The 23,202-nt window shown below is 45.9% G+C and overlaps 1 protein-coding gene across 3 annotated transcripts in view; it reads right to left on the bottom strand.

Moving 5' to 3' along the window:
* Positions 1 to 151: 151 nt before the first annotated feature.
* The window catches only part of rilpl1 (Rab interacting lysosomal protein-like 1), a 40,825-nt gene continuing 17,774 nt past the window's right edge, over positions 152 to 23,202 (bottom strand). The window contains exons 4-8 of one of the 3 annotated variants that reach the window (XM_059994546.1): positions 22,544 to 22,765; positions 14,179 to 14,348; positions 13,590 to 13,694; positions 12,452 to 12,539; positions 6,772 to 6,911 (exon numbers count right to left, since the gene is read on the bottom strand). In XM_059994546.1, coding sequence (XP_059850529.1) covers positions 6,906 to 6,911; positions 12,452 to 12,539; positions 13,590 to 13,694; positions 14,179 to 14,348; positions 22,544 to 22,765 — 591 coding nt within the window. In that variant the 3' untranslated portion in view covers positions 6,772 to 6,905. Of the gene's footprint in view, positions 6,912 to 12,445; positions 12,540 to 13,589; positions 13,695 to 14,178; positions 14,349 to 22,543; positions 22,766 to 23,202 lie in introns of those variants that run through there. The other 2 variants (XM_059994545.1, XM_059994547.1) reach the window with 2 other exon arrangements.

Raw genomic sequence — 23,202 nt, 5'->3', positions numbered from 1 at the left:
CCCTGGCAGGACGTTCCACATACCCACCACTCTCACCAATGTCCCTAATATATCAGGCTTGACCACCATCCCTGGCAGGGTGTTCCACACACCCATCTCTCTGTATACGTGTTCCCTACACTTTCCTACAAACACATTGAAATTACGTTCAAAAGTTCAAAGTCTATTTATTATCAAAGTACATATACAACCCTGAGATTCATTTTCTCACAGTAAATCAATAGAATAACCATAACAGAATCAATGAAAGGCTGCACCAACGTGGGCGTTCAATCACTGTGCAAAAACAAAAAGAAAGAAAAATAGTAAATAAATAAGCAATAAGTATCGAGGAGATGAGATGAAGAGTCCTTAAAAGTGAGTCCATGGGTTGTGGGGCATTTAACTGATGGGGAAAGTGAAGTTATGCCCACCGGTTCAAGAGTCTGAATCTTGAGGGGTAATAACTGTTCCTGAACCTGGTGCTGACAGTCCTGAGGCCTTTGTATCTTCTTCCTGATGGTTGAATGGTAATAACTCCTACTGAACCTGCTGTTGTGAGTCCTGAGGCTCCTGTACCTCCTCCCTGACAGCAGCAGAGAGAAGAAAGCATGTCCTGGGTGCTGGGGGTCCCTGATGATGGGTGCTGCTTTCCTGTGATAGTGCTTCATGTAGATGTGCTCAATGGTGATGCACTGGGCTGTATCCAATACATTTTATAGGATTTTCCATTCAAGGGTATTGGTGCTTCCACACCAGGCTGTGATGCAGTCAATATACTCTCCAATACACATCTATAGAAGCTTGTCAATGTTTTAGATGTCATCTCAAATGTCCCTTTGTATTAGCCATTTCTGCCTGAGGAAAAAGGAGCTGGCTGTCCACTCTACCTCTGCCTCTTATCATCTTGTTGCACTAAGCTTCAAAGAGAAAGGCCTGAGCTTGCTCAACCTTTCCTCAGAAGGCATGTTCTCTAATCCAGGCAGCATCCAGAACTGACAACAATATTCCAACTACTTTTCACTTTGGGACTCCAATTCCTTCTCAATGTTGTCACACACCAGGTTCTGGCTGATGGGGACTACAGTATTTACTGCTGGGCCTGTGCAGACAGGGTGGGAATTGGTCTCTGCTCCTGTACTCTATCACAGCCAATGTCATCACAGACGTAACATGGGAGAGTTGGATCCAACTGTTTAATTTAACTGTTATTTTCTTTGCAGTTCACCAATAATTAAGAGTATCTACTTGTATTTTAAGTAGTTCTTACATATGTGTACTACTTAGTATGTCAGTCTGTAGAGTGGCTACAATTTCTGTATGTCCCCCAATGGTTATATTGGTATAATTCAGGTATTAACACTTGTGCCTGTGATGGAATACCCTACAAAAAGTTGTGGATTTGGTCCAGTCCATCACAGGTAAAGCCCTCCTCACCATCGAGCACATCTACGTGGAACATTGTTGCAGGAAAGCACTGGATACGGCCCAGCCTATCATGGGTAAAACACCCCCACCATCGAGCACATCTACAATGAGCCGTTGCAGGAAAGCAGCTCCCATCATCAGGGACCCCCATCTTTTCTCACAGCTGCCTTTGGGAAGGTGGTACAGGAGCCTCAGGACCCACACCACCAGATTCAGTTATTATCCCTCAACAATCAGGCTCTTGAACCAGAGGGAATAACTTCACTTGCCCCATCATTGAAGTGTTTCCCACAACCTATGGACTCACTTTCACGGACTCTTCATCTCATATTCTCAACAGTTATTGCCTATTTATTTATTATTGCTTTTTGTATTTGTACAATCCCACAGACAGTAACAACTATTTCTGCAGATGGGAGTTGAACAGTTCACTGGGGAGAGCTGCCTGCTTGGCGTCTCAGCCTCGATTTACGCAACACCTCCCCTGATGGTGCAGCAGTCCCTCAGTACTGCAGTCACCGTATCACCGGCGAAGCCCCCGTCTCTGCTCAGACACATCAACCTCCACTCCCACAAGGCCATAGCCGATTCTCAAAGCAAACTGCACATTTTCTGGGTCTGATCCGAATGTTGAAGTGACCATTCACTCACATTAGCTCGAGGACTCTTCGGAACCTCCTCCACCTGGGACACTGTGTGTGGACATTAAAGGGACAGACCAGGGGCCTCCAGGCTCACCTCCTCAAGGATGGGTTAGGATGGACAGTAAATGCCTCAACCACCAGTGGCACCATGTCCCAAATCATTGATCAGAAAACGAATGTTTGCTCCTCCGACTTTAAACAGAGTAGAATGTTAATCTTTGTAATTTAACTCTTTCTACCCCAGGACCTGGGTGTTACCCTCCCTTCGAGGCCAACATCTCCTTTCTGATTCATGTAACCACACAGATATCATCTTCGAACCATCCACACTCCCTTTTATTTCTATTCCAATCCTCTCAAAATGAATGTTAACATTGCATTTGCCTTCCTCACCACTGACTGAACCTGAAAATTAGGGAATCCTGCACAAGGACTCCCAAGTCCCTTTGCACCTCAGATTTTAAAAAACTTTCTCCCAGTTAAAAAAAATCCACAGATTTGGATGGGAACATGGTTAGTAACCCTGCAAATGTTTTTAAAATAGGCTGTATTGTAGACACTGAAAACGGAACTAAACTGAATATTCCTTGACTGTTTCAAGGACCCTGTGGTTTATATTGTGTGTTATTCAACTTGTTTTATTTTTGCCATTTGCGTGACTTTTTTTTGCATGTTGGGGGTGTTTAATGTTTTCTTTAACTGGGTTCCATGTTGTTGCTTTGTTTTGTGGCTGTCTGTGGGAAGACAAATCTCAGGGTTGTGTACTACATCTATACTTTGATAATAAATGTACTTTGAGTTCTTAAAAATTACAGGAAGATGCATGGACTACCAAGCGATTAGGCCTGGCAGATTTCACAAGTGATGAGGGGGTTGCTCACCAGAGACGAAGGAACATCAATTCCCACCCACCTAAGGGTCAGAAACTGTAAATTCCTAGGTGTTACCATTTCAGAAGACCTGTCCTGGACCCAGCATGGCATCAGCTCTACTTCCTTTAGTCTCTGGAGATTCAGCATGACACCTAAAACTTTGACACACTTCTATAGATGTGTGGTGGAGATTGGCTGCACCGATGCCTTTGAATGGAAACTCCTACAAAAGGTTGTGGATTCAGCCCAGTACACCACAGGTAAAGCCCTCCCCACCATTGAGCACATCTACAGGAAATGCTGTCGCAGGAAAGCAGCATCCATCATCAGAGATCTCCACCACCCAGGACATGCTCCCTTCTCACTGCTGCCATCAGGTAGAAGGCACAAGAGCCTCAAGACTTGTACCATCAGGTTCAGGAACAGTTACTACCCCTCAGTCATCAGGCTCTTGAACAGAAGGGGAATACCTGTATACTCACCCCACCATTGAAACAGTCCCACAATCAAAGGACTCACATTTAAGGACTTTTCATCTCATGTTCTCAATATTTACTGTTTATTTATTTAATATTTCTTACTTTTGTATTTGCAACTTGTTGCCTTCTGCACTCTGGTTGAATGCCCTAGTTGGGCAGTCTTTCGTTAAAAATGGTTTAACATTATTCCATAGATTTATTATACTGTATATCATAGGTGTCAAACTCAAGGCCCGCGGGCCATATTCGGCCCGGCGTACAATTATATTCGGCCCGCGAGATCATTTTAGATAGATCTATTATTTTAATTATTAATGGCCCGGCGATATGAAGCCTATGATTGTAAGTTAATACCAATCATAAAAATAATGCTTGCTCAGCAGTCTTCTTCATAAGAAACGGAATTTGTGAAGTGAAACACTTTGTAGTTATAGCAGAGACTGAGACACAAGAGAACAGGCTGAAAAAACGGAGGCAAAGAAAGCTGTGTTCGCACGCGCCCGACTGATCCGGCCCGCATGAAGCTGCATTTTGCCCAATCCGGCCCGTGACCTAAAATGAGTTTGACACCCCGGCTGTATATGGTCACAAGAAAATGAATCTGAAGGTTGTATATTTAACAATTTACTTGTGAAATATTTCTAGAACAAAAAATTTCAGGGAGAAGATGGATTATTAAGTGATAAACCCTGGCTGATTCCACAAAGTGATGAGGGAGTTGCTGTCCAGAGATGAAGGAACATTAATGGCCATCTTACATAACGCTGACTCAGAAAGTCAACTGGCGCCTTCCTTTGGAAGGATGACTCCATGGTTACAGGAGTCCAGAGATTTGCAATGAAACACATGATATTTACTGGACAGAGAAACACTCCGAACTGAGACTAAAAGGTTACACTGAATTTTATTCAGCAGTCAGACTTTACTTAATACTTAACAATTACTTTGGCAAAAATGAAAGAGCGCGTTACAGGGGAGAGAGAGGGAGGGAGGGAGGGGAGAGGGGGGAGGGAAGAGGGAGAGGGGGAGGGAAGAGGGAGGGGAGGGGGGAAAGGGGGGGAGAGGGGGGAGGGGGAGAGAGGGGAGAGGGGGAGGGGGACAGAGAAGGGGAGAGAGAGGGGGAGAGAGGGAGAGAGAGAGAGCATGCGCGAGGGGGTCAGAGAGAGAGAGAGCGCGCGCGCGGGGCAGAGAGAGAGAGAGCGCGAGAGAGTCCATGCTGAATCAAAAGGAACATTAAAGGCACAAAATTAGAGCCAAGAGCTCATGAAGCAGTTAGCAAATGTACAACCACCCAGTGAAGGTCAGCTCTGTCCGCATTCGGTGACAGAAATTCAGGACCTCCATTTTCTCATGAATAACTGGTGAAATGTTAGTGGTTTGAATATATTAATTGAAAAGCAGGAAAAAAAGACAATTGTTGTAAACCTGAAAAAAAACAGGAACTGAATTGTCCGGTCGGCCAGTGAGGCAGCTTCTGTGGAGAGGGAGAGAGAGGGGGAGGAGGAGAAAGAGAGAAACAGAAACATCGTGCTCTGAAGAGAAGCGTGCAAAATCAAAGTTGTGCTCAGGATTAAACACAATAGATTCTGCAGATGCTGGAAATCCAGAGCAACACACACTGGAGGAACTCAGGTCAGGCAGCGTCAATGGAAATGCGTAAACAGTCAATGTTTCCGGCCGACCAAGCCACTTCATCAGGATTGGAAAGGAAGGGGGAAGATGCCAGAATAAGGTGGTGGGGTGAGGGGAACTATAAGGTGGTAAGTGAAGCCAATGGGTGGGGGATGGGGGTGAATTAAAAGGCTGGGAGGTGACAGCTGCAGAAGGAGGAATCTGATAGGAGAGTGGACCATGGGAGAAAGGTAAAAGGAAGAAATATCTGCTTACAATTTGCCCACTTGGCACTCAGAATGGACAATCTTTATCACCAACTAGATCTATGCAAACTTTGAACAGCCTGGCTTGACACACAGGTTCAACATCTACTCACACACTCACTCACTAGCACTGCATTGCAGTCACTATCTGTCTGAACATACCCAAAGAAAATCAGTGTAAGGGGGTCGCACTGCAAGATGCTCTCCAGCTAGGGAATACCACACGAGAATGTAGTTACAGCACCAAATATTTCGCTGACTTTATTCAGGGGCATGAAGAATCACGTGCTAAATCATGAAAAGGGGCTATTTTGTTTCTAGAGTTAATGGGGACAAATCTAACCACTGCTTTAATCTGCTTCAGGTTTAGCGTGGAGCATCCCTGCCAACAGAACATCATGGGCATGCTGTGTTGATGCCAGAATGTGTGGAGACACTTGACGGCTGCCCCCAGCACACCCTGAAGTTGTATTGGTTGTGAACACAGATAATGCATTTCACTGCAAGTTTCAATGTACATAGTTACAGAAAAGTATGGCGTATACACAGACCCTTCGGCCCATCCAGTCCATGCTGAACCATTCAAAACTGCCTACTGGGACCATAGTGCTCCATACCTCTACCATCCATGTACCTATCCAAACTTCTCTTAAACATTGAAATTGAGCTTGCATGCACTACTTGCACCAGCAGCTCGATCCACACTCCCACCACCCTCTGAATGTAGACGTTTCCCCTCATGTTCCCTTTAACTTTTCACCTTTCACCCTTAACCCATGACGCCTAGTTGTAGTCCCATCCAACATCTTTGGAAAAGGCTGAATTAATCCGAATCTGAAGAGTCCAGCTGACCCAAGTTGCCAACTGCCAGTGTGGTTTTCCACAGGTTCGTCTGCTGAATTTACTCTGGCTTCTCTCTCAGTCGTCAGCCTGCAGACACCAGCTGAATGGGTGCACACACGGGATATCCTGGGTATCACAAAAACCAGCTTCTCCTAATCAGAGTTAACACTGACAGCTGACAACCTCACTTTGATTCAAATGACCAGGGCAAAAGAGACTGCTGAAAAATTATAATTCAGTTTCTCCTAATCACCCAGGAACTCTGGACACGTCCCTGAAGTCCCTTTGTAGAGATCCCAAAATGTCTATGTGTAACGTAAGAAAGACAGTGCAAGTCCTCACCTATCACATGGTTAGAAGGCAGAAGCTGTATAATTCAGAGGTAAAAAGCTGTTGGGTTTGGTATATAACACTGCAGATTAGAAAGTATTGTTACAATTCCAAAGCCATCAGATCACACTAATTAACCTTTTCCCAACACAGGTTAGAGATTAGATTACAACAATTCACCGGCGCAAAACATTGTCTCCAACCACTCATTCGGTTAGATGTGTGAACAGAGTCAGTTATCAGTTCTTCTCAAAACTGAAATGAAGCAAAGTGGCTTTTGGATTTTTTTGAACTGCCGGGTGGGTTATACACGCCTGACAAATCTGGGGTTATATTTATAGATGCTGCAGCGCCTCTTGGCCCTGTTCCGTGAGAATCCCTTCCTGTTCGGAAATCCCCCAAGTTCCAGCTTGTCGTAGGCGATTCTCTGTCCGCTTGTCCCGCGAAAATAAATTAAATCTGAGGAAGACACAAAGAAACAGGTGACGTTAGGGGAGTGCAGCTCCAGCTGGAGAACCCGTTGCCTCCAACACCCCCAAATCAAAGAACAGGACTGTCGGGGAGGCCGGTCTGCAACCAGTGGCACCCTGTCAATGACCATGCTCTGATGACTCAGTAACCCTCCTCAATCCCAGACAGCACAACTACACTAACAATGTGAGCTGAGCCTTCCCATTCAGAGTCGCCAGCAACAGGAAAAGGCCATTCAGCCCAGATTTCTGTGCCAGCTCTACCTCTCATTTGCTGCATGCTGACGTGCTGAACTGCACAAACGGCCCAACTAATCCCCCAATTTCCATCATGCTACTGATGCTCAACGCAGTCTCTGCCAACTGACAAATACTTTAAAGTTTGACTCGACAACAACAGAAGGCAACATTAGAGTCTTGGGCACTACAGCACAGAAACAGGCCCTTTGGCCCATCTAGTCCATGCCAAATTATTATTCTGCCCAGTTCCAAAAACCTGCACCTGGATCATACCCCTCCCATCTATGTACCTATCCAAACTTCTCTTAAATGTTGAAATTGGGCTTGCATGCACTACTTATGCTGGAAGCTCGTTCCACATTCTCACTGCCCTCCAAGTGAAGTTCCCTTTCATGCTTCCCTTAAACTATTTACCTTTCACCCTTTACCCATGACCTCTAGTTGCAGTCCCAATCTCAGTGGAAAAAGCCTGCTTGCATTTATCCTCTTTATACTCAATTTTATTAATTCTTCCTCATTCTATGCTCCAGGGAACAAAGTCATAACCTATTCAACCCTTCCCTATAACTCAGGGCAAGAGCTCTTTTTATGGCCCTATCTACCCGTGACAACTCTTTCAAGAAATTATGGTCTGTATTCATAGAATAAAGGTAGATGATCTTGTAGTGAAGTTAGAGATTGGCAGGTACGACATCGAGGGCATCATTGAGTCACGGCTGAAAGAAGATCATAGATGAGAGCTTAACATCCAAGGATATACATTGAATCAAAAGAACAAAAATTGTGTGCAGTTTTGGCCACTAAATTACAGGAAGGATATTAATAAGGTTGAAAGAGTGCAGTGAAGGTTTACAAGGATGTTGCCGGGACTTGAGAAACTGAGTTACAGAGAAAGGCTGAATAGGTTAGGACTTTATTCCCTGGAGCGTAGAAGAATGAGGGGTACATTATGATGGGTACAGATAGAGTGAATGCAAGCAGGCTTTTTCCACTGAGGCTAAGGGGAGGAAAAAAAAACCAGAGGACATGGGTTAAGGGTGAAGGGGGGAAAAGTTTAAAGGGAACATTAGTGGGGGGGCTTCTTCACACAGAGAGTGGTGTGAGTGTGGAATGAGCTGCCAGATGAAGTAGTCAATGTGGGCTCACTTTTAACATTTAAGAAAAACTTGGACAGGTACATGGATGAGAGGTGTATGGAGGGATATGGTCCAGGTGCAGGTCAGTGGGACGAGGCAGAAAAATAGTTTGGCACAGCCAAGGGCCACAAGGCCTGTTTCTGTGCTGTAATGTTCAATGGTTCTATTACAGGCAGGTAGGCAGAGGGGGTGGGGTAGCTTTGTTGGTAAAAAGATGAAATCAAATCTTTAAAAAGAGGTGACATAGGATTAGAAGATGCAGAATCCTTGTGGGTAGAGATCTGAAACTGCAAGGGTAAAAAGACCCTGATGGGAGTTAGATACAGGCTTCCAAACAGCAGCCAGGATATGGGCTGCAAATTAAAACAGGAGGAAGAAAAAGGCACGTAAAAAGAGCAATGTTGCAATAGTCATGAGGGATTTCAATATACAGTAGATTGGAAAAATCAGGTTGGCACTGGATCCCAAGAGGGGGAATTTGTAGAATGCACAAGATAGGTGTTTAGATTTGATTAGGGAGGTGAAGGTCAAGGAACCCTTAGGAATCAGTTATCATAGTATAATAGAATTCACCCTGCAATTTGAGAGGGAGAAGCTAAAGTCAGATGTATCAGTAGAGTAAGGGAATTACAGAGGCATGAGAGAGGAGCTGTCCAAAGTTGATTAGAAGGGGATACTAGCAGGGATGATGGCAGAACAATGGCTGGAATTTCTGGGAACAATTCAGAAAGGGCAAGATAGATACATCCCAAAGTAGTATTCTAAAAGCAAGATGACACAACTGTGGCTGACAAGGGAAGTCAAAGCCAACATAAAAGCAAATAAGTTTTGTATATAACAGCAAAAATCAGCCGTAAGTTAAGGATTGAGACGCTTTTAAAAACCAACAGAAAGCAATTTTAAAAAGCCGTTTAGGGAGGGAAAAGATTAAATAAGGTAAGCTAGCCAATAACATTAAAGAGGTTACCAAAATGTTTTCAGATACATTTAGAGTAAAACAGGAAAGAGTAGATATTGGACCGCTGGAAAATGATGCTGGAGAGGTAGTAATCGGGGACAAAGAAATGACAGATGAACTGAACAATTATTTTGCATCAGCTTTCACTGTGGAAGACAGCAGCAGGCTGCTGGAAGTTTGAGTGTGCCAGAGGACAGAAGTGAGGGCAGTAGAGATTACAAGAGAGAAGATGCTTGGGAAACTGAAAGGTCAGAAGGTAGATAAATCAACTGGATGAGATGGACAACACCCCAGGGTTCTGAAAGGGGTGGCTGAAGAGATTGTGGAGGCATTAGTAATGACCTTTCAAAAATCACCAGATTCTGACATGGTTCTGGAGGAATGAAAAATTGCAAATATCACTCTACTCTTAAAGAAGGGAGAGAGGCAGAAGAAAGGAAATTACAGACCAATTAGTCTGACCTCAGTGGTAAGGAAGATGTTGGAATCGATTGTCCCATTTTATCACATGTTTCCAAATACCTTAAATCTAATCTTTAACAATGTCAGCATGTTTTCCTTAAGGGAAAATTTTGTCCGACAAACCTGTTGAAATTCTTTGAAGAAATAACAAGCAGGATAGAGAAAGGAGAATCAGTTGGTATTGTATACTTGGATTTTCAGAAGGCCTTTGACAAGGTGCCACACATTAAACTGCTTAACAAATTAACAGCCCATGGTATTACAGGAAAAATACTAACATGGATAAACAGTAGCTGAGTGGCAGGAGGCAGAGTGGGAATAAAGGGAGCCTTTACTGGTTGGCTGCTGATGACTAGTTGTGTTCTACATGGCTTCTTTTTATGTTGTCTGTCAATGATTGGATGACGGAATTGATAGCTTTATGGCCAAGTTTGTGGATGATCCAAAGATAGGTGGAGGGGCAGGTCATGCTGAGGAAGCAGGGAGGCTACAGAAGAACTCAGATTTGGAGAATGGGCAAAAAGTGGCAGACAGAATACAGTGTTGGGAAGTGTACTTTTGTAGAAGGTATGAAAGTGTTGACTATTTCCTAAATGGGGAGAAAATTCCAAAATCTGAGGTGCAAAGGGACTTGGGAGTCCTGGTGGACAATTCCCAAAAGGTTAATTTGCAGGTTGAGTCAGTGGTGAAGATTGCAAATGCAATGTTAGCATTAATTTTGAGAGGACTAGAATATAAAAGCAAGGATGTAATGTTGAGGTTGTATAAAACACTGGTGAGGCTTCACTTGGAATATTGTGAGCAGTTTTGGGACCCTTATTTAAAAAAGAATGTGCTGGCATTGCAGAAGATTCAGATGAGGTTCATGAAAATGATTCTGGGAATGAAAGACTTATCATATCAGGAATGTCTGATGGCTCTGGGCCTGTACTCATTGGAATTTAGAAGAATGGGGGTGATCTCAATATAACCTATTGTACGTTGAAAGCTTAGTTAGAGCGGATATGGAGAGGATATTTTCTATAGTGGGGGAAGTCTAGGACCAAGAGGGCACAGCCTGAGAACAGACAGATGTTAATTTAGAACAGAGATGAGGAGGAATTTCTTTAGCCAAAAGTGGTTGAATCTCTGGAATTCATTGCGACAGGCAGCTGTGGAAACCAAGTCATTGGGTATATTTAAGGCAGAGGTTGATAGATTCTTGATTATTCAGGGCACAAAGGGTTATGGGTAGAAGGCAGGAGACTGGGGCTGAGAGGGAATTGGATCAGCCATGATGGAATGGCAGAGTAGACTCAATGGGCCAAATGGCCTAATTCTGCTCTATGCCTTACAGTCTATTCCCTCTGTTTTGCCACATGCTTCAGTGCTCAACTGATCAGAGAAATAAGCCTTCAGTGTCCTGAACCTGGGTTTGATCACATCGTAGACTCGCAATTTGTGAATCCATATGCCTGCAAATTATGGAATGCAAACCACTCTGGATTTCTGATCACCCCATAACAGGAAGGATGTGAAACTGATGGAGAGAGTACAGAGAGGTTTGTCAGGATGCTGCCTGGTTTAGAGGGTGTGTGCTATAATGAGAGGTTGGACAAACTTGGGCTGTTTTGAGTAGCTGAGGAAGATCATAGAGGTTTATAAAATCATGAGAGGCCCAGTCAGGTTAGATGGAATGTCTTTCCTGGGGTGGGTATATCAAATACTGTTTTAAGGCGAGAGGGGAAAAGTTTAAAGGAGATGTTGAAACCAAGTGTTTATTTTACACAGAGTGTCAGCCAGTAGTGAGTAGAAACAGATAATGACAATGTGAGAGCGATGGCTGGGCCAGTAGGGGTGGGGGGAGTGGGAAAGAGGGTGTGGGCGACGGAGGGACGCAGACTAGTGGGAAACTGAAGGATATGGACCACCTGCAGGCAAGTGGGTTTAATTTGGATTGTTGTCACAATCAGATGGCTGAAAGGCCTGTTCCTGTGACATACAACAGCCATCTGGAGAAGTTTGAAGTGATGGGATCTAAAATGGAAGAGGAATTTCAGGGGATGTCATTTGTACAACTTCAGGGCCTAGAGACCCAAGAACATCTTCAGCGAGGAAGCAGGGTGGGGGGGAGGAGAGATCGGGTAAGTAACAGGGGGAGACATTCCAGTGAATGGGCACTAATGGAGTCTGTGCCATCCCTGCACCATCATTCTGCCAAACTGAGCAACGGAAACCAGAGAGCACAACCATCGCCCAACTAATGGCAACATGAACTGTCTGGATTGAAGTCCTCATACGAGAAGCAACCGGTCAGGAAAAACAGCCTCAGTTAGTGACGGCTTCAGTGAGGTGTGGGGCGGGGGCACCTGTATTCACTCCAGCTCCAGCATCTGAACTAACAGACCCCATCACTCAGCTTAACCACAGGACTAACGACAGCAAGTGGCAACGGGTACCGTCCAGCTGAGCTGCTCTTCAAACAAATTAACCAACTTCTCATATCGGGCATACTCCAGCGTCACAATACAGAAGGTGGTCATTGGTTAAGACACAAGCCAGAGGTCGAGGGTAAAGCACAGGTCAGAGGTTAACAGACAGAAAGGGACAAGTCAAACTATTAAATATTAAATAGCTGATTATGCAAAATCATGCATTATTCTGATTGGATGATTCATTAACCCTTCAGCCAATCATAATGAAATCAGATTCATGCATAAGCTAAAACAGGGAAGATGATAAAAACGTTCATACTAGGGGAACAAGTCTTCTGAGTGGCTGCAATGTGGGATCATCTGGAATCAAACCAGCGGCCACCATCGGCATGATGGCAGTAAAGATCCTGGGCAGAGAGCAACAGACACACAATAAACAGCTGGAAACAGATGAGCACGCCAGCGCCACACAGTGCAGATGCGCCACGCCAACGCCACACAGTGCAGATGATTCACAGGCAGGACTCCCTGGTTTCGGTACAAATGCCTTGTGTTGGGTAGTACTGGGTACAGAGTGGTGAACTCCTAATACCGGTGAGATCAGAATGACTTGACACACTGCACAGATTTAAGAGACTTTAGTATAACAATGGAAAGCACAGGAGAAACAGGCAGAATCCGATCTGTGCAAGGTAGATGGAATGTCTTTACTGTCCAAGTACGTGAAATGTTCAGCGACACTGTGAAAAAACATGCACAACTACAGTGTTGCTTACAACCCTGCAGGAGACCTTAGGGATGCATGCAACACCACAGGAAACACAGCAACACTGCAGTAGCAATCCTGTAGGAGGTGGCGTTACTGTCAAATAACATGCAGCGTCCAAACAGGAAGATCAGATAACAGTGTGGAGATTCACAGCTTCTAACTCACGTCTCAACAACATTGGGCTTTAAGGTGGGGGGGGGGGGTCACAGAAACCCACATGGCCATAGCAACGGCTCAGTTCTCACCGACCATCAGCAGGTTGCTGAGCGAGTGGGATCCACTTCCGGACAGGATGCTGGTGGCGATTCGGGTTGGGGTTGGAGAGATGAGATGGTACGGGAGGGATCCTGGTTCTCACACAGTGCCAGAGCGAGTGGAAAACTGCAGGGACAGGGAACAGAGTGGGCCTGGGAGGAGGGAGGAGGGGGAGGAACGGCACAGAGGGCTCTGTCCATGTGAACAGTCAGAGAGGGAGGGGATTTATTCCAGTGACGAGGTGTGTAATGGCTGAGAGATCTCAGTGAAGAGTGAAAGAAAGTGGTGACAGGTCTGTTACAGTGTGAGGGTGGGGAATTCCCCCTGTACAGTGAGGGCGGCGAACTGCTCCAACGCACCAGACACACGTTCCCAACAGGCCACAAACCCCGGCATTCCCGCCGACGGAGCGCTGCCCCAACGGAATACTCACAGCCTGCGGATGCCAGATTCAGGATGGGTGGCTGCCCTGGGCTGAGGCGGAGGTGAGGGCGCAGGCGCAGAGTTCGAAGAGCCCGTGTTTTCCTCCTGTTCCTCACTACAATGACAAAACTGAGAATTAACGGGGCAGGGGTGGTGGAGACAGGAACTGGGTCACCAAACCAATAGGGTGTGGGTGCACTCACTCGCAGAAGAATGCCATCTCTTCTGCATTGTCTCCCTCCCTCCTGCCCCCCCACCCCGTGGGCCGGGGATACACAGACCTGTGGTAGAATACCACCTTCTCAGCACTGCATTCTTCCCCCTGTTCTACCCCCATAGTCCAGGGAGATACAAACTTGAAGTAGAAATCATCTCCTCAGTACCATGTTCTCTCCCATGGACAAGTTGACCTGCGATAGAACACATTCTCCTCAGCACCGCATCCTCTCCCCATGGGCCGTGGACAAACTGACCTACGGTAGAATACCATCTCCTTAGCACCGCATCCTCTCCCCATGGGCCGTGGACAAACTGACCTGCGGTAGAATACCATCTCCTTAGCACTGCATCCTCTCCCCATGGGTCACGGACACACTGACCTGCGGTAGAATGCCATCTCCTCCTGTAGCAGGAAGAGTTTGGCCTTTAGCTCGTTGCGTTCGTGGAGAACATCCCTCAGTTCCTGCAGCGTGAAACGTGGGCGGTTTGGGTCATTCAGGTCCGTTGGCGTCTTGTCTGACTGCGTGTCCTCCTCACCCAGGACCTCAGTCTGAGGGAGAAATTGCTCAGGGTCACTGAAGGTCACCAGGGGCAGGGGGGGAGGGAGGCTCACAAGGGACAGACAGGTGAGGGACCAGTTAAAATCTTTGCTGACTTCTGGTAACTGTCACACTGTGGACATAGAAAAGTTTCAGATACTGAAAGTAGGGACAAGTTACTGTTTTTCCAGTTTGAACATGCCAGTCTCACACAGAGAGGCTGTAACATTGACAGACCACGTCCACATGGCAGACGCTGTACGCATAGCAGTTCACTCTCCCGAGAAGATGCTTTCTAATCCGCTGGTAGATGTTTAAAGGGTCAATCTAACAGAGATCAGTCACTTGAGTTCAGTGGCCGAGTTAGCTATGGGTCAGAGGGAGAGGAAAGGGCAGGTCAAGTGGAGAAAGGGAATTACAGAGGCAATTTTAGGGGGTGGGGCCTTGGAGACAATGGTGCCTAAACAGCAACCGCTTTGCTTGCATCTTCGGAAACAGCTCTATTTCTATCTTAAATATCTCTATTTTTCCCTTTCAGGGTTCTTCTGAAGACCCTGACCCGGAGTTAAATGCTGACTTTGGTTCTTTGCGGGAATGGGACTTGCTCTCAGGGTCTCACGACTGGCCGTTATTCGATACATCAAGGATGCGACCTAGAAGGTTAGTGCACTTTTGAGTTCTGAGTTTCACGGCTCTGGAGGCGGGTGGTCTCTACAGGAAATCAGCGGGTGCCTCTACAGGAAATCAGCGGGTGCCTCTACAGGAAATCAGCGACGTGGGAGATGGAAGCTGGTTGCTGACTGTGTGCCCAGAGACCTGAGTTCTTTGGGCACAGAGTCCAGAAGAAGCGACGCAATGGACTTTTAACATGGTAAATCAGCGAGTTGCTTGTTATGTCTCCTCTCTCGCTGTGAAATGGAGGCATCTCTTTTTCTGAGTGAGACAGAGCCTGTGGTGTGCCGAATTACCAGGTGAATGAGTAGTCTTTGGGGTATTGCAAGTCTGTGCCTTTATTGATGCTTTGCTGCACAATTAAGTGCTTGGTGGGGGGGCGCCAATGCTTTTTTTGTTGGTGGGGTAGGGGGGGGGGGATCATTGCTTTGCTGCTGCTTACTGTGGGAGGGGGGAGCTGGGGGGGCTTTGGGGTTCTAACATTTAACTGTCATTCATTCTTTGGGGCACTTCTCTGTTTTTGTGGATGGTTGCAAAGAAAAAGAATTTCAGGATGTATATTGTACACATTTCTGTGACATTAAATGCACCTTTGAAACCTTTGAGTTGTTCAGAATTGACTGGAAAATAACACTGGCAGGGATGACAGCTGAGCAGCAATGACTGGAATCTCTGGAAGCAATTCAGAAGGCACAGGATATATACAACCCAAAGAGAAAGTATTCTAAAGGCAAGATGACACAACCGTGGCTAATGAGAAGTCAAAGCCAGCATGAGAGCCAAAGAGAGAGGGCATATAATAGAACACAAATTAGTGGGAAGTTAGAGGATTGGGAAACTTTTATGAACCAACAGCAAGGAACAAAAATTCATAAAGGTAAAGATGGAACACAAATGTAAGTGGTTGGAGTCAATTGTTTAAGATGTAGTTTTGGAGCACTTGAAGGCACATAATAAAATAAGCTGCAGACAGCTTGGTTTTTTCCAAGGGAAAATCTTGCCTGACAGATCTGTTGGAATTCTTTGAACAAGCAGGATAGTAAAAGGAGAATTGGTGGATTTTCAGAAGGCCTTTGACAAGGTACCACACGAGGCTGCTTAACAAGCTACGAGCCCATAGTATTACAGGAAAGATTCTAGCATGGATAAAACAGTGGCTGATTGGCAGGAGGCAAAGAGTAGGAAAAGAGAGGCTACAGAGGACTTCAATTAAGAGAATGGGCAAAGAAATGGCAGATGGAATACTGTCGGGAAGTGTACGGTGATGTACTTGGATAGAAAAACTGAAAGGGTTGACTATTTTCTAAATAAAAAATACAAAAAAATTGAGGTGCAAAGGGATTTTTGTGCAGGATTCCCTAAAGATTAATTTGCAGGTTGAGTCTGTGGTGAACAAGGCAGTGCAATGTTAGCATTCATTTCAAGAGGACTGGAACATAAAAGCAAGGATGTAACGTTGAGGCTTTATAAGGCATTAGTGAGGCCTCACTTGGAGTATTGTGAACAGTTTTGGGACGATTATCTTAGAAAGGATGTGCTGAAACTGGAGAGGGTTCAAAGGAGGCTCACAAAAGTTATTCCAGGATTAAGTGGCTTGTTATACACAGTGGCATGCAAAAGTTTGGGCACCCCGGTCAAAATTTCTATTACCGTGAATAGCTAAGCAAGTAAAAAATGACCTGATTTCCAAAAGGCATAAGGTTAAAGATGACACACTTCTTTAATATTTTTAAGCAAGATTACTTTTTTATTTCCATCTTTTACAGTTTCAAAATAACAAAAAAGGAAAAGGGCCCTAAGCAAAAGTTTGGGCACCCTGCATGGTCAGTACTTAGTAACACCCCCTTTGGCAAGTATCACAGCTTGTAAACGCTTTTTGGAGCCAGTGAAGAGTCTTTCAATTCTTGTTTGGGGGATTTTCACCCATTCTTCCTTGCAAAAGGCTTCTAGTTCTGTGAGATTCTTGGGCTGTTTTGCATGCACTGCACTTTTGAGGTCTACCCACAGATTTTCGATGATGTTTAGGTCGGGGGACTGTGAGGGCCATGGCAAAACCTTCAGCTTGTGCCTCTTGAGATAGTCCATTGTGGATTTTGAGGTGTGTTTAGGATCCTGTTGTAGAAGCCATCCTCTTTTCATCTTCAGCTTTTTTTTATATATAGATAGTGTGATGTTTGCTTCCAGAATTTGCTAGTATTTAACTAACTCTTCCCTCCACCAGTGAAATGTTCCCCCGTGCCACTGGCTGCAACACAAGCCCAAAGCATGATCAATCCACCCCCGTGCTTAACAGTTGGAGAGGTGTTCTTTTCATGAAATTCTGCACCCTTTCTACTCCAAACAGACCTTTGCTCATTGCGGCCAATAATCTCTATTTTAACTTCATCAGTCCACAGAACTTGTTTCCAAAATGCATCAGGCTTGTTTAGATGTTCCTTTGCAAACTTCTGACACTGAATTTTGTGGTGAGGATGCAGGAAAGATTTTCTTCTGACTCTTCCATGAAGGTCATATTTGTGCAGGTGTCGCTGTAGAACAGTGCACCACTGCTCCAGAGTCTGCTAAATCTTCCTGAAGGTCTTTTGCAGTCAAACGGGGGTTTTGATTTGCCTTTCTAGCAATCCTACGAGCAGCTCTCAGAAAGTTTTCTTGGTCTTCCAGACCTCAACTTGACCTCCACCATTCCTGTTAACTGCCATTTCTTAATTACATTACGAACTGAGGAAATGGCTTCCTGAAAACACTTTGCCATCTTCTTGTAGCCTTCTCCTGCTTTGTGGGCATCATTTATTTTAATTTTCAGAGTGCTAAGCAGCTGCTTAGAGGAGCCCATGGCTGCTGATTGTTAGGACAAGGTTTGAGGAGTCAGGGTATTTATAAAGCTTTGAAATTTGCAACACTTGGCCTTTCCTAATGATGACTGTGACCCATTGCCCTAACAAGCTAATTAAGGTCTGAGACCTTGGTAAAAGTTATGAGAGCTTAAATCTCTTAGGGTGCCCAAACTTTTGCATGGTATTCCTTTCCTTATTTTCACTCTAAAATTGTACAAAACAAAAATAATACACTAAACTTGCTTAAAATGTTGAAAAGAATGTTTCATCTTTAACTTTATGACTTTTGGAGATCAATTCATCTTCTACTCAACTATTCACAGTAACATAAATTTTGACCAGGAGTGCCCGAACTTTTGCATGCCACTGTATATTTTCAAAATCTTAATTTTATATAGAAATATACACATACATACACACACACACACATATACAAACAGAATTTGAAGGATCTGGGCTTGTATTCACTAGAATTCAGAAGAACGAGGAGTGACCTTACCGAAACTGTTTGAATGGTGAAAGGCCTTGCTGGAGGGGATGTAGACAGCATCTTTCCTATGGTGGGAGAGTCTAAAACCAAAGGACACACCCTCAGAATAGAGGGTTGCCCTTTTAGAATGGAAATATGGAGGAATTTCTTTAGCCAGAGAATGGTGAATCTGTGGAATTCTTTGCCACAGGCAGCTGTGGAGGCCAAGTCTTCATGTATATTTAAGGCAGAGGTTGATAGATTCTTTATTGGTCAGGGCATGAAGGGATACGGGGAGATGGCAAGAGATTGGGGCAGCCGTGAGAAAATGGTGGAGCAGACTCAATGGACCAAATGGCCAAAATCTGCTCCTATATATTATGATGTAAGTGGGTTAATAGGGTAGATTTAGAGTAATGGTGCCTCTTTGTATGCTGTGTTGTCAAGGGCAGGGTTGTGGGACATGGTCAGGCTGGAGAAATGGAGACAGAAAACCCCACAGAATTGGCCAGTTCGGGTCCAGGTGGAGAACTGATGTCCCCAGAATTTGACATGAATTCCAGGTGGTTTGTGATGTGTCCAGAGAGCTGCTGAGGTAACATTTTTCACGTTTGTGTTTGGATGCACTGTATTCGGTGCAGGTATTGGAGAATTACAGTGTAGAATCATTGATGCAACCACAAAGCTGCAATGGTCTTGACCTTGGGCGCTGCCCTGTGCAGTTTGCATGGTCTCCCTGTGACCATGCGAGTTTTCCAGTTTCCTCCCACATCTGAACCATGTGTGAGTATCCCGATGTGGATTATACCAGTGTGGGCGTAGAAAAACAGCAAAGGAACAAGTGTACCAGGGAGGGGGCAAGTCCAGATTTATTTTACAGATACTACGTGAAACGGGCCCTCACTGCTCTTCTGAGCTGCACGACCACCAACTTAACTCTAACCTAATCAGGGGACAATTTACAATGACCAATTAACCTTTGATTTATCTTTGGACTGTAGAAGGATACCACAGTACCTGGAGGAAATCCTTGCATCCTGCAGGGAGGACATACAAACTGCTTATTGAGTACACTGGGATTGGACTCCGAACTCCATGCTCCCAGCTGTAACAGCATCACGCTGACCACTACACCACCATGGTACCCATGGAATGGGACCGAAGGTAATTCTCCGAGGGCCAGCAGAGATTCAACGGGCCAAATAGCCCCCTCCACTTCATTTTTAAAAAAAATAAGTAGATGTCGACTCTATCAGTTCCACGACTTCAGGAAACTTGCTCTTCGTCTCTATCACAACTGGACATTTCCACTGACAGTCACCCATTGGTAACGTTTTCTGGCTTCAGGGACACTAGCTGACCCATGAGGCAGATCCCACAGATCTTTGTGCGTCACCTCTCTCTGAATGGAATTGGAGAGGATCCAGTGGAAACAAGAAAGTGAGTTTGAGAGGGATAATAATCAGCTATGATGGAAGGGTTGTAAAGACTCAATGGGCTGAATGGCCTGATTCTGTTCCTTCAGTACTGTGCTAAAGACCTTTGCACATACACATAGCGAGGGTGCTAAAGTCCTTTGCACATACACATAGCGAGGGTGCTAAAGACCTTTGCACATACATATAGCGAGGGTGCTAAAGACCTTTGCACATACACACAGCGAGGGTGCTAAAGACCTTTGCACATACACACAGCGAGGGTGCTAAAGTCCTTTGCACATACACATAGCGAGGGTGCTAAAGTCCTTTGCACATACACATAGTGAGGGTGCTAAAGACCTTTGCACATACACACAGCGAGGGTGCTAAAGTCCTTTGCACATACACATAGTGAGGGTGCTAAAGACCTTTGCACATACACACAGCGAGGGTGCTAAAGTCCTTTGCACATACACATAGTGAGGGTGCTAAAGACCTTTGCACATACACACAGCGAGGGTGCTAAAGACCTTTGCACATACACACAGCGAGGGTGCTAAAGTCCTTTGCACATACACATAGCGAGGGTGCTAAAGTCCTTTGCACATACACATAGTGAGGGTGCTAAAGACCTTTGCACATACACACAGCGAGGGTGCTAAAGTCCTTTGCACATACACATAGTGAGGGTGCTAAAGACCTTTGCACATACACATAGTGAGGGTGCTAAAGACCTTTGCACATACACACAGCGAGGGTGCTAAAGACCTTTGCACATACACACAGCGAGGGTGCTAAAGTCCTTTGCACATACACATAGCGAGGGTGCTAAAGTCCTTTGCACATACACATAGTGAGGGTGCTAAAGACCTTTGCACATACACACAACGAGGGTGCTAAAGTCCTTTGCACATACACATAGTGAGGGTGCTAAAGACCTTTGCACATACACATAGTGAGGGTGCTAAAGACCTTTGCACATACACACAGCGAGGGTGCTAAAGTCCTTTGCACATACACAAAGCAAGGGTGCTAAAGACCTTTGCACATACACATAGCGAGGGTGCTAAAGACCTTTGCACAGTACTGTATTTGTCAACGTGGAGCGGGGAGCGAGTCTGTAAATCTGGTGGAAGCAAAGAATATTGGGAATAGTGAGGGAGGGGTGTGGGGCAGGTGGCAGAAAAAGAGTGCCAGGGGCGGGTGTAGAGACACGCAGCCCTGAGACACCAGGCAAGGTCATTTGATTCCAAACAATTGGTTTTTTGATCATCACAGAATGTTGCTCTGGTGCTTCCTGCTCCCTCCCCTCATACTTCCCCCTTTTCCCAACCATGATTCCCTTCTCCCTGCCCACTTCCCACTCTCAGTTGACAATACAGACCCAGATCAGAATCAGGTTTATCATCACTCACTTACGTCATGAAATTTATTTTCCTTCTGTGGCAGCAGTGCAGTGCACTACATAAAATTACTCCTGTATTGCGCAGAAGTTCCTTAAGGTTGTCATATCTGGGGGTGGTAATGGGGAAAAGCTCCCACTAACTATAAAATGCTTCCAGTAGTGTGCATCTCAAATAGCCTCTTAGAACCAAGCCCAGCTCATAGACTTCACTTGTGGCTTAGCTGCCAAGCCCAGTGGAACTGTTCCTACTGACAGGAGGAGGGGCAAAGGCAGGTTACTGACGTCCTAGAGCCAGTCACTCTGGACAGATGGGGCTCGTCAGCTGATCCAGAAGGAAAACTCTGATCATAAACCTCCTTGTGGCTATATCCACTCATGGGGGAAGAGGCTTCGGGAGTTAAGCCTGAGGGAAAATCCAAAGCTGGAGTCCCTAAGGCAGTTCAAAGTTGAATTCAATGCTGACTGGCAACTCCTGGTGCCAAACTGTGTTCATCTCTGTTCCTTTGGGTTCATCAGATGCATGGAGAGGGGGAGCTTGCTACATGGGCAATAGCTTGCTCTCCATACTGTACTGCCCAGGCTTGCGTAATCTAGACAGCTAGGATGCAACACCATGATTGACCCTGACCAACGGAGGCTTCAACTCAACAGTGCGGAAGTCTTAGGCACTCTAGCTATATACATGAGCCCAAGAACTTCTTCCACAGTTCTGTATGCCTTAATGGTCTTCTGGACAGTCCTCTAACTTGTCAGTCCAGTAACTTCATACACAACTTATCTTCCACAGCAACCCAGGCCTCACCCCAGGGATGTTGTCTTCAGCCCATCCAACCCCTTCCCCCACAATCTAAACCCATCTCATTCCCTCTTTCCACACAGCAGAACTCCATACAGTACTTTTTCAGAATTTTCTCACTTTGTAACGAGAGGGGCTAGTTTCTAACCCGCGGGCCAAGCAGCTGGCTCACTCTCACAGCAGAATGATGAATACAGGTCAAACCACTGGGTGCTAACGTTTCCCAAATCCCCGCATCTGTTTGGCACCCATGTACGGGGCAGAGTAACCAGACATCAGGAACTGTGTCTGCCATCATCCTGTAGTCAAGGTTGCTACTGGGAGCACCCCATGGGATAAAACGGGATCAATTTAGTGCATGCTATGTCAGTGCCGGAAATGTGATGACATTTAGGGCTGCCCCCAGCACATACTCAGATAAAGGTAACCTTTAGACTCCGTTCTCAGAGCCTGCACTCGCCTTTCTGACCCGAGACCCTGCGTTCCTACCTTAAGTCAGACAACGAGACAAACTTCCCAGGGCTTCACATCTGCTCTCCTGCCGATCACACAACTCCTCTAGGACTACTGGACAGGTGGGGGCAGTGTTGGATCTCGACTCTGCAGTCTCACCTGCCCTCCCTGTTCTCCATTGTGCGTGGGCTGCCCCCGGCACCTCTCCCTCAGCTTTCCGATCTCCACACGCATGTTCCCCATCTCCTGCTCCTTGGTCTGCAGCGTAGTCTCCAGCTCCACCTTCTGCTCGATCAGCCCCTTGCCCTGCGCGTCGATCACCGACATCTTGTGCCGCAGCTCGTGGTTAATCCGCATCAGACGGTTCTGCTGCAGCTGCAACTGTGAGACGGAGCGGGGAAAAGGGGAATGGTGAGAGAGTCTTCCATGCTGTCCCACCTCAACGGGAAGCTCCCAGGGCCCAGACCCAAACCACTCGATGACTGTGATTCCAAGCACACATAGACACACTCGTGTGATTGACAGAAAAGGGTCACTGTGGAGCACCCCCCCCCCCCTCATCCCAGACTCAGTTACCAATGGAGACAACTCCCACCCACCCAGACTGTCACCTGGTCTGGCACTGCCTGCTCCATCCCTTCTGGGGACCACTTGCACAACCCCAGTCACCGCCTGTACTAATCCTGGGACCACCAGAATGCCCATTTTGCACCAGTCCCCGGCATCACCGAGACACCGACTGTACCACCCCTTCCAGGGACCACTGGAATTGCCCGTATCTACCTCTGTCAGCCTCCGTCTCTACCGCCTCATCCCAG

Source organism: Hypanus sabinus, chromosome 18 (assembly GCF_030144855.1).
Source record: "Hypanus sabinus isolate sHypSab1 chromosome 18, sHypSab1.hap1, whole genome shotgun sequence".
Classification (NCBI taxonomy): Eukaryota; Metazoa; Chordata; class Chondrichthyes; order Myliobatiformes; family Dasyatidae; genus Hypanus; species Hypanus sabinus.
This window is presented reverse-complemented; position numbering and strand designations above follow the sequence as displayed.